Raw genomic sequence first — 15,561 nt, forward strand, 5'->3', positions numbered from 1 at the left:
CTCACACACTTCCTGCATCGCTTTACTGCTGATATATTGCCGATGCCACATTAAACACAGACTCACACACTTCCTGCACCTCTTGACGGCTGATATATTGCCGATGCCCCATTTAATATAGACTCACACACTTCCTGCATCGCTTTACGGCTGATATATTGTCGATGCTATATTAAATATAGACTCACACACTTCCTGCACCTCTTTACGGCTGATATATTGCCGATGCCACATTTAATATAGACTCACACACTTCCTGCACCTCTTTACGGCTGATATATTGCCGATGCCACATTAAACATAGACTCACACACTTCCTGCACCTCTTTACGGCTGATATATTGCCGATGCCACATTAAACATAGACTCACACACCTCCTGCACCTCTTTACGGCGGATATATTGTCGATGCCACATTAAATATAGACTCACAAACTTTCTGCACCTCTTTACGGCTGATATATTGCCGATGCCATATTACATATAAACTCACACACTTCCGGCACCTCTAAACGGCTTAAATATTGGTGATGCCACATTAAATATAGGCTCACAAACTTCCTACACCTCTAAACGGCTTATATATTGGTGATGCCACATTAAATATAGGCTCACAAACTTCCTACACCTCTAAACGGCTGATGTATTGCCGATGCCACATTAAATATAGACTCACACACTTCCTGCACCTCTTTACGGCTGATATATTGCCGATGCCACATTAAATATAGACACACACTTTCTGCACCTCTTTACGGCTGATATATTTCCGATGCCCCATTAAACATAGACTCACACACACTTCCTGCATCGCTTTACGGCTGATATATTGCCGATGCCACATTAAATATAGACTCACAAACTTCCTGCACCGCTTTACGGCTGATATATTGCCGATGCCACATTAAACATAGACTCACACACTTCCTGCATCGCTTTAGGGCTGATATATTGTCGATGCTATATCAAATATAGACTCACACACTTCCTGTATCGCTTTACGGCTGATATATTGTCGATGCCACATTAAATACAGACTCACACACTTCCTGCACCTCTTTACTGCTGATATATTGCCGATGCCACATTAAACATAGACTCACACACTTCCTGCATCGCTTTACGGCTGATATATTGTCGATGCCACATTAAACATAGACTCACACACACTTCCTGCATCGCTTTACGGCTGATATATTGCCGATGCCACATTAAACATAGACTCACACACTTCCTGTATCGCTTTACGGCTGATATATTGTCGATGCCACATTAAATACAGACTCACACACTTCCTGCACCTCTTTACTGCTGATATATTGTCGATGCCACATTAAACATAGACTCACACACTTCCTGCATCGCTTTACGGCTGATATATTGTCGATGCTTTATTAAATATAGACTCACACACTTCCTGCATCGCTTTACTGCTGATATATTGTCGATGCCACATTTAATATAGACTCACACACTTCCTGCATCGCTCTACGGCTGATATATTGTCGATGCTTTATTAAATATAGACTCACACACTTCCTGCATCGCTTTACGGCTGATATATTGTCGATGCCACATTTAATATAGACTCACACACTTCCTGCATCGCTTTACTGCTGATATATTGCCGATGCCACATTAAATATAGACTCACACATTTTCTGCATCGCTTTACTGCTGATATATTGCAGATGCCATATTACATATAAACTCACACACTTCCGGCACCTCTAAACGGCTTAAATATTGGTGATGCCACATTAAATATAGGCTCACAAACTTCCTACACCTCTAAACGGCTTATATATTGGTGATGCCACATTAAATATAGGCTCACAAACTTCCTACACCTCTAAACGGCTGATGTATTGCCGATGCCACATTAAATATAGACACACACTCTCTGCACCTCTTTACGGCTGATATATTTCCGATGCCCCATTAAACATAGACTCACACACACTTCCTGCATCGCTTTACGGCTGATATATTGCCGATGCCACATTAAACATAGACTCACACACACTTCCTGCATCGCTTTACGGCTGATATATTGCCGATGCCACATTAAATATAGACTCACAAACTTCCTGCACCTCTATACGGCTGATATATTGCCGATGCCCCATTAAATATAGACTCACACACTTCCTGCACCTCTATACGGCTGATATATTTCCGATGCCACATTAAATATAGACTCACACACTGCCTGCATCGCTTTACGGCTGATATATTGCCGATGCCACATTTAATATAGACTCACACACTTCCTGCATCGCTTTACTGCTGATATATTGTCGATGCCACATTAAACATAGACTCACACACTTCCTGCATCGCTTTACGGCTGATATATTGTCGATGCCACATTAAACATAGACTCACTCACCTCCTGCACCTCTTTACGGCGGATATATTGTCGATGCCACATTAAATATAGACTCACAAACTTTCTGCACCTCTATACGGCTGATATATTTCCGATGCCATATCACACATAAACTCACACACTTCCTGCACCTCTAAACGGCTTATATATTGGTGATGCCACATTAAATATAGGCTCACAAACTTCCTACACCTCTAAACGGCTGATGTATTGCCGATGCCACATTAAATATAGACTCACACACTTCCTGCACCTCTAAACGGCTGATATATTGCTGATGCCACATTAAATATAGACTCACAAAATTCCTGTATCGCTTTAGGCTGAGATGAAGAAGTTGTTTGTGTTCTTTGTTTTACTTCAGGATTTCCGAAACTTACTCTGAAAGGAGCTGTAATTACGCTGACGTTTGTTTTTTACTCTTGCATTCGTAAATGCAATAAACATCCTTCTCCCTTGTCATATGTCACTCGAATTCCCTGATGATGCATCACACTTTCGACTATTACGATAAATATATGTAAACATGTTAAATATGGTAGCAAGTCAAATTTGAAGCATAATATGCATTAGTGGCTCTTCTTAGGTGGGAATTATAACATACCAAAGTGGGAGTGAGTAAGTAAAGGAATTCTGTATTTGAAGGTTATGGGAGTGTGCAGTAAGCATTCGGGAAACTGATCTCTGACGCGTGTTCCCTTCCTGTTCTATTGTGATACTTGTTAAAGAAAATAGAAGGGGAAATCGGCCACCACAATCTGCATAGGATTTATGAAGCTGGTGTTCTGTTCTGGTGACTGTCGGACCCGAAGGCAGTTCTTTGTTACCTACATGTGTACCTTGTTTTCAGCAACCCAGGCTTGTCGCAAGAGGCGACTAACGGGATCGGGTGGTCAGACTCCCTGACTTGGTTGATGCATGTCATCGTATCCCAGTTGCGTTAATCTATGCTCATGCTGTGAGTCACTGGATTGTCTCGTTCAAATTCGACTATTTCCCCACCGCTCTCATAGAGCTGTCTTATTGCTGTGTGCGGCGGGATATTGAGGGATAAACCTTTTGTTTGTCATGATATTTCCTTTACAACTACGTATTGGTGACATTTGTTCGGCAAGTATTTTCCTGAATATGTCATTAAGAGTAGTACAAATTTGATACGAGTCCTGGTTTGTGTGTTTGTATTCTACTTCCTTTAAATATCAAATGGCTGGATTTCAACTGATCCCTTCATTCAAATGCTTCACCTGCACGTGCGGATACATCTCGGCAAACCGTCCATGTGTTAACGGTCCTACGTTAAATATGCGTTCATTGTACTAATTTAGACATGATTTGAAAAAAATACGTTGTGTTATTCCGAGTATATATGCATGAATTCTAAGAATAATTATTTACATAGTTTTGTACACTTGTGAATGAAAATTACATGGCTTCTTGGTAATAACGTTTCGAGCTTATCTTTGTTAATTTCATATTATGAATGCCATGGTTAAAAGTTAGAGGCGAAGTGAAATCGGGATTAACGTCGCGCAAGTTTATTGCACTTGTAAGCGACATCGAAGCATGTGTCACTTGGTGTGTGTGTCTGCTTGGCTCACAGTGGACATCTCTTCCCGTCAGCCTCTAACGTGCACCCAGTATCACTGTGTTTAAATCTGGACTGAAATCGAGCCTTTTCGAACCCTACAACTGAATGTGTATATTTTCTATTATCTTAATGTCTCCTCTCTGCTGTATATATGTACACATACTGTCTTGGGCAATGTGCAAGCCCCTCAGTGGTAGCCTCAGTGTCATAATTTACATTGTGGAAACAAGTCCAAGTCCTAAGTCTGTCTATGACTCAAATTAGTAGTACGTAGGGCATTATCCAAAGATTATTAAGATTTTCAAACATAATATCTGTAAATGTGAACATTCTATCCATATATAAAAATGATAATATTATGATAAAAGTATTAATAATTGTATTTTATTCGGTTGTGGCATGGACAAACAGCATTCCGATAGGGGATATATACATATTCGATTTCTGAACTGATCAAAGAGCCAAGGGCTCCATTGTGGAAATAAGTAATACCGAACATAGAGAATTCCTTGAAGTGTATGTCATCAGTAACACATTAGACAATTTAGGTTTGTACGTGTATAGCGAAGTAACCCTCACTTCATTGGTCATGTCATTTTGTTTATGAATAACAAGAAATTGTTGTAGCTAATAAACAAGATATAGATGGATATATAATTATATATATATATAAAAGGAAAAGCATGTGATATAATTTGTCATATGTCTTACAAATTTGATTACACCACACATTTCAGCACCACTGAACTTCCACAGAATTGTTGTGGAAATGTGATGTCAACGAACAGCATAGACTGGGATATATCAAGGACAATTCAAGCAGATGGCATCAAAGTTAACAAGGCGACCATGCTAAGTATGTTTATGTACAAGCGAAACAACAGTCGTGAAGAAATATTTCATATTAAAAACACATGGGCTGCTTTAATAATCGGACAGTACCATGAAGAGATCCAGTTTTCTGATGGACTGTGGGAGCCTTGGTGTCCAGCATTGTGTCATCTTCATGTCTTTCTAACCTCAGTGTAGACATCACCTGTGTCCACTATTTGCACTGAAACAGTAGTCGTGACAGGTAATTAAAACATAATAAGAACAATTGCAAAAAGAGAAGAAGAAAATAAAGAAGAAAATGTTTTTAAAGAGTCTCACGGTACATGGGTGTTTTCTTTACCTTTTTTTTATACACGCGGAGCATGCACTGTCCTGCCAAACGGCCTATGAGACATGCTTCACAAGTAAAATACAAATTAAGACCAGAAAAATAGATAAGAGATATAAAAGTAAAATACAAATTAAGAGGGCAAAGTGCAAAGTTATAGATAACAGATATATACCGATACGTGTGCAGATTATTATAGGAAGACTCACTTTGGTTACATAGAACATTAATAGGAAAGTTGCGGCTAATGTTTAAACTAAGGCATCAGTTTGCATGAGAAATGACAACTAGTCACGTGAAGACGTGTAACATTTATATCAACAAGAGAGCTTTACGTGACAGATCATACCCGAGGTCCGTGTAGAAATCACAAGATGCAACACAATGGACTTCCTCTTCGATGGCATTATTGTTATCGACACTTTCGATCCTGAGGGTCCTGAGGGTTTCTAATTTTGGGGAAATTTTCAACAATGAAGCTTACTTAAAATCCTTCTTTCAGATGAAACATTTCCGTGTCTTATACGGAGCGCCCTACTCCAATTAGCTTCCCCTAACTTCTACACCAATATGTCAGTAATCTTTGTAAGTGCCACGTACTGAGCTCGACACTATCCATGATAGTCCGTATTTTCTCGTGGATAGTACACATTATCTTCAAAAAACACAGCAGAGTAGAAAGGTTATACATTTACCTGTTAGCTATTATTTTTTTGACGTTTGAACCAAATTTGTCGTTTTCCGCTCGAACACTGACCACAAATTGTGTGTATTGTGTACATGTTTTTCAATAAGCGTACCTTTTGGCAGGGCGATTATTATAGCAAATACGGTATGAATATCTTGGAAGATTGCTGGGAAATGTATTATTGCTGTCAACGATTACTCTCGCCCTTGGTTTTGCTGTAGTATTGAGAAACCTTTATTTAATTTATTTAGATGTTTCGGGATGTAGAATGAGCCTACCTGCTTCATGTGCATTGCTCTGTTCGTATATCACGTTCTCTTGCATGACTGAAACACAACACAAGAAATCACGTATCTTATCTTGAATGATTCAGCTTTACCGAGATGCTAAAATCACACGAGGTCAATGAAAAAGTCTCTTTCATAAATAAACAATATTTTCAATATTGTAAAACAATGTATGGTCGTTCTCCTGCATGACCGAACCAGGAAAGGTGATGTCGGAAAAGATATGGATATAGCACACGAGGATAGTATTGTGACCAGTGACTATGTTCGTAATCTATTTATTTGCAATTTACGTCCAGGATTTTTTGTAGCAGTCATTTAGAATTTTGTGTCATCTACTGACATGTTGTTAACACCGCCAACCCTTATATCATTAATTCATATAAAATTAACAATTATGTATAACAAAGCAAATATAAGTGTTAATGTAACTGGAGACATCGGAAATAATAAACACTGATATGTAACGAACCTGATCTAATCAATAGGGAGTAAATGAACGTTATTGTTAATGTAACTGGAGACATCGGAAATAATAAACAATGATATGTAACGAACCTGGTCTAATCAATAGGGAGTAAATGACCGTTATTGCTGATGTAACTTGAGACATCGGAAATAATAAACACTGATATGTAACGAACCTGATCTAATCAATAGGGAGTAAATGAACGTTATTGTTAATGTAACTGGAGACATCGGAAATAATAAACAATGATATGTAACGAACCTGATCTAATCAATAGGGAGTAAATGACCGTTATTGTTGATGTAACTGGAGACATCGGAAATAATAAACAATGATATGTAACGAACCTGATCTAATCAATAGGGAGTAAATGACCGTTGTTGTTAATGTAACTGGAGACATCGGAAATAATAAACAATGATATGTAACGAACCTGATCTAATCAAAAGGGAGTAAATGAACGTTATTGTTGATGTAACAGAAGACTTATGATATGTAACGAACTGATCGTTTGTGTCACTCGGGGTGCATTACATTCGAAATAAATACAGTCATGACCAATTACAAGTTTGTAAAACATGAAGACGTGAATATGTCTCAGTATAAGAAGACCTGTATTGTTCTAATGGCGCTTGAAGATTATTATAGGGAGACTAATTTCGGTTATGCTAGAACATTAATGACATTAATTGTTGCGGCTAATGTTTTAACTAAGGCATCAGTTTGCATGTGACGTGACGTTCTTATGACATTTCAGTGTTGCTTCGTGCGCCTTCAGTGGATTAATTAACTGAACTACTATATCAATATTTACATGCAGGCACAACAATTCGCATATGACAGGATTAAACAAAGATTTCATGATAATGATGAGGTGAGGTAAGGTGAGGTGAAATGGGGTTTAACGTCGCGTCCAATATTATTGCACTTATATAGCGACGTGCTTGCACGTGTATATGTGTGTTTGTGACTGCTTGTACTAGTCCGGACTGATGCCGATTTATAGTGCTAGCACACTGAGATACCATGCCGCAGTTTAACCCCACTCAGACACAGTATACTGACTCCGAGCCGACCAGTCCTTGTTTTAGCCCCTTAATGCCGAGCGCCAGACAGGGTAACAACAAGTACCATCTTTTAAGGTCTTTTGGTATGACACGGCTGGGGATCGAACCCTGGACCTTCCGCTTTCCGGGCGGACGCTCTACCATTAGACCACGGAGGCGGTCTGATAATGATGATGTCCAGATTGAGCAATGAAGGAGTTTGGAGAACGGAGTGATGTACTGACATAACTGATCATGAGATCACCAACCTAATGCAGATCTCCTCGACACAGCATCGTCGACAGTAGGAACAGTCACGTCGTAGGCATTGTTACCACTGGATGTTTCATACAGGTCGTTGTCCTGTATAACTGCAACATGTATGAGAGACAAAGTGTTTTAGAGATTCCCAGGTAAGCTAATCCTACAGATCAAATACAATAATTTGAACTTTATACTTCATTGGTTTTACTTTGAACGATTCATCATAGGATTCTAAAAAAGAAATCAGGCATACGATTTGTAGTTTGTTGAAATGTTTAATGAATATCAGCAGATTACTTGTATTCGCATTTCATTTAAACATTTAAGTGCTTGATCTTACCTAAACTTAAATCACTCCTTCTTGTGTTCTCGTCATTGCTTCGAATGAAACAAAAATTAGTATTGATGGCTGTATAGTTTATATCATTCTGTGTTTCCAGTTCTAAGCATGGATTTTGCAATTCATTACGCATGCTGAAAAATACGTTTTTTGTATCTATAGATGCATTTATTCTTATGTTTAGAGGTTCTTTAAAATGGGAAATGATTTTATGTGTCTGACACACATGTAATATGCTATTTATCTAAGACATAGTGTAGCTTCTGTACCTGTTATTATGTGTTGCTGTTCCTGAATCAGACAAATATATACAGTCAATCGTTGCCATGAGACAAACAAATGCATACACAGAAAATGTATATATTTTTACTTGGAAGTGGACAACATTTGACTGATAAAACTCTCAGTTAAAACAAGTTTAAATGTTGTCCTATAATAGTTTGGATAAAAGGCAAACAGCAGATGAGGAAGTGTGTTCAACAAACACTTGGGAATTCCTACAAATTGAATGATTTTGTTATGTGTCGACATGCCCAGTAATAGTATTAAACCTAGTTTTAATGTTATCAATATATTCCTGAGCACTAAGTGTAACTATTTCTTGGAAAACAGGAAGATAACACGGAATTGTTTTGAAATGTGATAAGTATGTCACCGTTCACACACGACCTCCGACGACTGCGTTTTCTGAGTGTTATGATGAGGCCAGCCATCGCTCCAGCCAACAGGACACACACCACGCTTACACTCACGGAAACTAGGAAGTTGAATGTCGATGAGATGGTTGGATCTGCAGAGTAAGTTACATGCTTCCTTGTATTAGCAACACCATACACATGTTGTAACACTCAACCAAGAAACAGGAGATGTGTTTTGAAAACAGAGGAGACTTGAAGCAAAATAGTGTATACTTATATTAGTACAGTTTCCTGCTGTATCCGCTTCATTTCTATAAGATCATTTGCATTTATTATTAGGAATGTACAGTTTTACGACCTATTTACTATTTTTTATCTTTTTCCGATCTGGGCAGAAGAGAGGATATTCACAACGTTTGTTTGGGCTAAATAACAATGGCTCTATTGAGGAGGTGGTTCATTTTCATTTGCCTGTTGTACGCATCATTAAGACAAAAGCATTTAGATTTTATATCAATCCATGTGTTTATATCTTCAGCATTCTCTTAAATAGCAAACATTACAAATATGTTTGTAACATAGTAACGTTTGTAAAGGAAGCTCTGTTCCTACGTACACAGACGAATAGTATACCTAGGTATTGTTTTCAATGTCAATTGTCTCATTTGTGTGTTACTGAATACAACTGAAATGTACATGGGCCCATGGCTTCCCATAAATGAAAAAAGCATTCAATGTAATGGCACATTTTCACATTTCACATACTCAATACATTTCGACATTTCGCGCTTCTGAATGTGAGGCTTTAACGTCATTTTGAAATGTATTTCAGATGTACCATTGATGAGTAAATAAGTGCTGTTAACATTGTGTATGTTTGCCAACACGTTAACCAAGGAAGCATCCATAAGTGACAATGACCATGGACCTACATTGTATGCCACTTTGGTGAAATCTGAGGAGGCGGAGATAGTGCTAACAGACCAAGGACTTTTATCAATGTGAATCATCTGACCTAAGGTAGGCCAAGGAAGTGAGAAAGTCCGCATGTGTCTTTATACAACTGGAAGTATCATGTCGGGGTGAAGTTTGTACTATTATTTATCTTCTATTCATCACATCAAACGGCATGTGGTATATGGTATACATATTACCTGCAAATTCCAGTTGTATTGAGTACGATGTAGTACAACCCAAATCATTGCATGTCTTGACGGAATAGTTCCCACTCTCGAGGTAGGTTACATTGTTCAGAGTAATATTGACCATGTATCCCTCTCTCATCAGCTTGACAGTGTGCATCAGAAGAGTAAGGTCAACACTGTTGTTACAGCTGGGGATGTTCTGTACAACAACGTCGTTGTGGAAAATAGTGTGATTTTCAACAACGGAACTGGAGATATATTGGAATGTGAGAGTGACATCTTGACCTGGGGATGTTGTTTTAGTCCTTCGACCTTGTGACTTGAATACTGGGGGGCCTATGAGGTATATAAAAATTTAAACATGAGTATCAGTTAAATATTACTATACACACGTGCATGAATGGAAAATCAATTGTCATGGGGTTTTTTTTATGTTGAAAGTTGTGTATCATCAATGATGCAATATGGCGAGCGAAAGTCATTAAGAATTGTGATCCCCGTGGACCCAGACAACTGCCTGACATTCTCCAGGCATTATCCAGATGAGGGGTTTGATGGCCCTTAGGATCCGGAGCGAATAATCAGACAACTTAGTCAAAATGGTGCAATATTATGACTGTGGCATTTGTCGCTTTTATTTCAACTCTATTGTAATGCTTTAAACGCCAACAAGGATGTTACACTGATGAAAACAGAGCAGCATTCATGACATACATTTAATGCTAGATGCTGGAATACATTTAAGCCCCAAAGAAGAAAAAAAGTGTCTACCGTGTATTAGTAGCTCCATAGATCCAGATAGGAACACCTTCCCTTCACGTGGAACCACGGCTGTCACGTTGCAGGTGTAGGTGCCCTCATCTTCGTACGTTATCCCAGTCACGTTATATTGGTGCAGTGCAGAAAAAGGACCCTTGACTTTCCTTATGAACTTGGCCTTCCAGTGCTGATTCCAGGTCATGTCCGTGACGTTAGCTTCACCACTAACCTTACATACTATGGACATATTATCACCATACAGTAGGTTGGTGTTTTTCACATGGACTTTTGCATTTGGTTGAGCTGGAAAATGGCAGACAATGTGTTGATTAAAATCTGTTCCATTAAGGACGTCAATTCGTAAACAAGTTTGTTTACCCTGAAGTCTGACCCTTATCTATTTATTTCGGAATTAAGAAACAAGGTTTAAGGACTCATTTTTAATTTCCTGAGATATGCAATCTTAATGGTTAGTGTACATGAAAACTGTTTCAGTACAGTATGAACACATTTCAATTGCCTTCCATCTCCTTAACGCAAAGTTATGGATATACAGTACAGTTGCCTGCTTTATCTGTAGCTGAAACTGGAATTGTGTTTCATTTCTATAAGATCATATGCATGTAATGTCAGAAATATACACTTTTACTATTTCCTATCTTATTAACACCGAATACACATCTAAAAGAAAAAAGGTACATATCACATTCTTGTAACATTGATTGCTGACATGATTAAGACTTTTTGAGTTAGATACTGAATGTTTGTTAGGCTTTGACGCCATTTTTAAATGTATTTCATTTGCACCATTATAGAGTAAGTTGGTGCTTTACCAGTGCGTATGTTGCCGTCATGTCAGCATGGGAGGAATGTATATTAGTTCTTCTGACATAGGTCAAAGAGTAGGGTTGAAGATGACTATTTGATGAGGCCAGCGTGTTTCTGTGTATAACAACTGCAGGTATCATGTCGGATTCATGGTTGTACTATGACTAATTTAGTTTTCATCACGCCCAACGACCTGGGGTATGTGATAAAACATACCTGAAACAACTTGCAGTTGTATTGAGTACGATGTAGTACAACCCAAATCATTGCATGTCTTGACGGAATAGTTCCCACTCTCGAGGTAGGTTACATTGTTCAGAGTAATATTGACCATGTATCCCTCTCTCATCAACGTGACAGTGTGCATCAGAAGAGTTAGTTCCACACGTTTGTCACAGCTTGGAATGTTCTGAGGAATGTTGTTGTGGAAAATAGTGTGATTTTCAACAACGGAACTGGAGAGATATTGGAATGTGAGAGTGACATCTTGACCTGGGGATGCTGTTTCAGTCCTTCGACCTTGTGGCTTGAATACCGGGGGACCTATGAGATATATAAAGATTATTACATGAGTATCTGTTTGACACTACTGTAGTATACAGTAAACTACGGTTATAACGAACTCTATGGGACCACCCATTTTAGTTCGTAATAACCGTAGTTCGTTATAAGCATATATACAGCATATATGCAACACATGGCCGGGGCTAAGTTCGTTATATCGATCAGTTCGTTATAAGCGTGTTCGTTATAACCGTAGTTTACTGTATTACTTAATGGAAATTCAAGTTTCATAATTTGTATGTTAATCAATTCTGTATCATCAAGGATGCAAGAAGGAGTGAAAGTCATTTGCGACTGTGACATCTGCCTGACAAGGCATGATCTGGATGAGGGTCCTGAACCATTCCTGTTGCCAAATTGGTTACATTTAGCTAAGATTGTAGGCTTCTACAGGTCGGTAACATACACGACTTCCAAGCTTTGTCAAAGATATTCATTGTGGATGGGATCACGGCTCCGAAACATTTTTCATGAGATCCCATATGTACATTGAGAATAAAATAACTGTCTATTAGAAACAACATCGCATGTTGCAAGGAAAGCTGATAGAATCACTATTTGATAGAGATTCATAGACACATGAAACAAAAGTCGCAATAGGCGAAATGGAACATTGGACACTGCTTTTAGAAGATATTTGTTGAGTGTGAGTTTATATAAACTATTTTATCATGTTTTCTATGTCACCAAAGGGACTCACTTGACAAAACCAGCACAGTAGTTAATCCCTAAAGAATAAAAAAGTTAAAGTTAATCCCACCATGTATAAGTATGTCTATGGATCCAGAGAGGAAGCCCTTTTCTTCGTGTTGAACCACAGTCGTCGCGTTGCAGGTGTAGTTGCGTACGTTACATCACCCACGTTGAATTGGTATTGAGAGGCGAGCGGGCCCTGGACTTTCCTTATGAACTTGTCCCTCCAGTACTGACTCCAGGCTATGTCTGTAACGTGAGCGGCACCACTGACGTTACATATTATGGTCATATTATCACCATGACGAAGAGCGTTGTTTTTCATGTGGACATTTGCGTTTGGTTGAGCTAGAAAATGATAAAAAAGTGTTGTGTTATCTAACGTAAATTATTAAAGAGAAAGGTTATTTTTTAACCAGAAGTCTGAATGTCTGACCATTACACATTGATTTATCGGCAATACAACGTAAGGCAAAGGATTCATGGTCAGTTCCCTCACATTAAAGCCTTTTCTGTATTGCATCCATTCAATCACTTTTTATTTCCTTTACCAAAATTATACACACTCAAATAGTCGGAAATGGTCACTTTCCTAGGTTTTGCTAAAGTATACTACCACAATACAGTAAGACCTATTTCATATTGATTACAATGGACGTACCGTTTGGTTCCCCCGTCAGTTCAATAGTCACACTATTGCTACCTTTTTTCCCAATCTTGCAGCCCCATATTGTGCCATTCAGTTCAATCGTAGACTGTTGGAAGTGCAGGTTGAAATGCCCACTATTTCCTGGACAAGTGACCACCGTATTATCCGGAGTATCAATATGCCATTCTTCATTGCAGGGATTTCCACTCGTCTTACTCACAGTGAGGACTTTTTGACCATCACGATGCCAAACACTGCCCCAAGCTTGCTGATGCTGCTTACACACTAACTCTATCGGGGATCCTACAGTTGTTCTCGCTGGTGATATATCCATTGTTACTGTAATATATTAAGATATGTTGAATGATTACTTCCAATGATTAGCTCCATGTTATGAACATATATTCCTTCAAATTGAACGTTATCCAGTAGATATGATATAATGTGATTTCATAATTGTAACACTTGTCGACAGTATATAATATATTCTTCCTACTAATCCTACATACGTTCCCCTTATGATATGGCACTGTAACTATATGTAAATGTCAATATTTTCATTGCACATGATTAACACGAAAACACAAATATACAGCCAAAACATGATAGACTGACTGAGTATGGTTTTACGCCGCTTTTAGCAACTAGGATTAATACTCAAGATGTATTCATCAATGTATTGGTTAAGACTTTGACTACAACGTACTCACCCAGTCCTGTGACGATTTCGACCAGTGTTAGTAACAGCACTGTTAACTCCATCTCACACTCACCGTGGCAAAAATACACTGCCAACATTGATTTGTGACACATGTCTGTTACACTTCCTTGTACGCATGTTATGATAGACCGGGAACTTTCATTTCTCGATTTTCATCCAGGCCATTGTATTCATTTATTTGTTTTGTTTAACGCACAAGAAAACAAATATCTACAAGAATTCTTGATGTCAGCTTTTTCCATCCATCCATCCATCATCCATCCATCCATCCATCCATCCATCCATCCATCCATCCATCCATATATGCCATAAGGTCTCACAAGGTTGACATTTGTTTGACGTTCATTTCGACGTCGCCAGACCTGTTCCATTGACTGCTTTGACAACCAACAGTACCAGCCTACTTCTTACAACCAACAGTACCAGCCTACATCTTACAACAAACTGTACCAGCCTACATCCTACAACCAACCGTACCGGCGTACACCTTTAAACCAACAGTACCAGCCTACATCCTACAAACAACAGTATGAGCCTACATCCTACAATCAACAGTACCAGCCTACATCCCATAACCAACAGTACCAGCCTACTTCTTACAACCAACAGTACCAGCCTACATCCTACAACCAACAGTACCAGCCTACATCCTACAACCAACAGTATAAGTCTACAACCAACCGTACCAGTCTACATCCCACAAACAACAGTATCTGCCTACATCCTACAAACAACAGTATGAGCCTACATCCTACAATCAACAGTATGAGCCTATATCCCACAACCAACAGTATAATCCTACGTCCTACAAACAACAGTATCAGCCTATATCTTACAATCAACAGTACCAGCCTACAACCAACCGTACCAGCGTACATCTTACAACGAACAGTATCAGCCTACAGCAATATGTCCCCAATCCGTGTCTCATCATCACCATCATCATCATCATTATCATCATCCTCATCCACATCCTCATCCTCATCCTCATCAATGAACATAGTTGTCAGCGAACATTTGTACGTTCAATTTGAATATGGCAATTGTTTTGGTGGAGCCTGTAGATGACGAGTCCACATTCTCAAAGCCTCATCGAGTGTTTTCCCCGGAATCTCATACAAAGGCTCGTGTGTGCGTCTGTAAGCCCCTGTTTCACTCGGGTACGTCAGTACAGAGGTGCTCAGTCGTGGCTTCAACTCACGGTCGGCGGAGCGGAATCTCGGCTTGTTTTCGTCTCTGAGAGGGTAAGATGGGTTTTCACACCGCTTTGAAAGGATACTATTTTTATAATGATCCCAACTTGATTTGTATTGAGGAGAGTCGTATGT

General features: G+C 38.9%; 1 protein-coding gene across 1 annotated transcript; it reads right to left on the reverse strand.

Annotated features, from left to right (window-relative positions):
• Nucleotides 1-4,984: 4,984 nt before the first annotated feature.
• LOC139457245 (uncharacterized) lies at nucleotides 4,985-15,234 on the reverse strand. The gene is made up of 11 exons (XM_071238655.1): nucleotides 15,171-15,234; nucleotides 13,525-13,653; nucleotides 12,099-12,149; nucleotides 10,791-11,081; nucleotides 10,029-10,355; nucleotides 8,892-9,026; nucleotides 8,506-8,527; nucleotides 8,237-8,274; nucleotides 7,902-8,003; nucleotides 6,109-6,156; nucleotides 4,985-5,034 (listed from the first exon to the last, which is right to left on the reverse strand). The coding sequence occupies exons 1-11, from the start codon at nucleotides 15,232-15,234 to the stop codon at nucleotides 4,985-4,987; spliced, it is 1,257 nt and encodes a 418-aa protein (XP_071094756.1).
• Between the last annotated feature and the right edge of the window lie 327 nt (nucleotides 15,235-15,561).

The sequence above is a fragment of the Haliotis cracherodii genome, unplaced genomic scaffold (genome assembly GCF_022045235.1).
Source record: "Haliotis cracherodii isolate W230 unplaced genomic scaffold, xgHalCrac1.p SCAF_12, whole genome shotgun sequence".
Taxonomy (NCBI): domain Eukaryota; kingdom Metazoa; phylum Mollusca; class Gastropoda; order Lepetellida; family Haliotidae; genus Haliotis; species Haliotis cracherodii.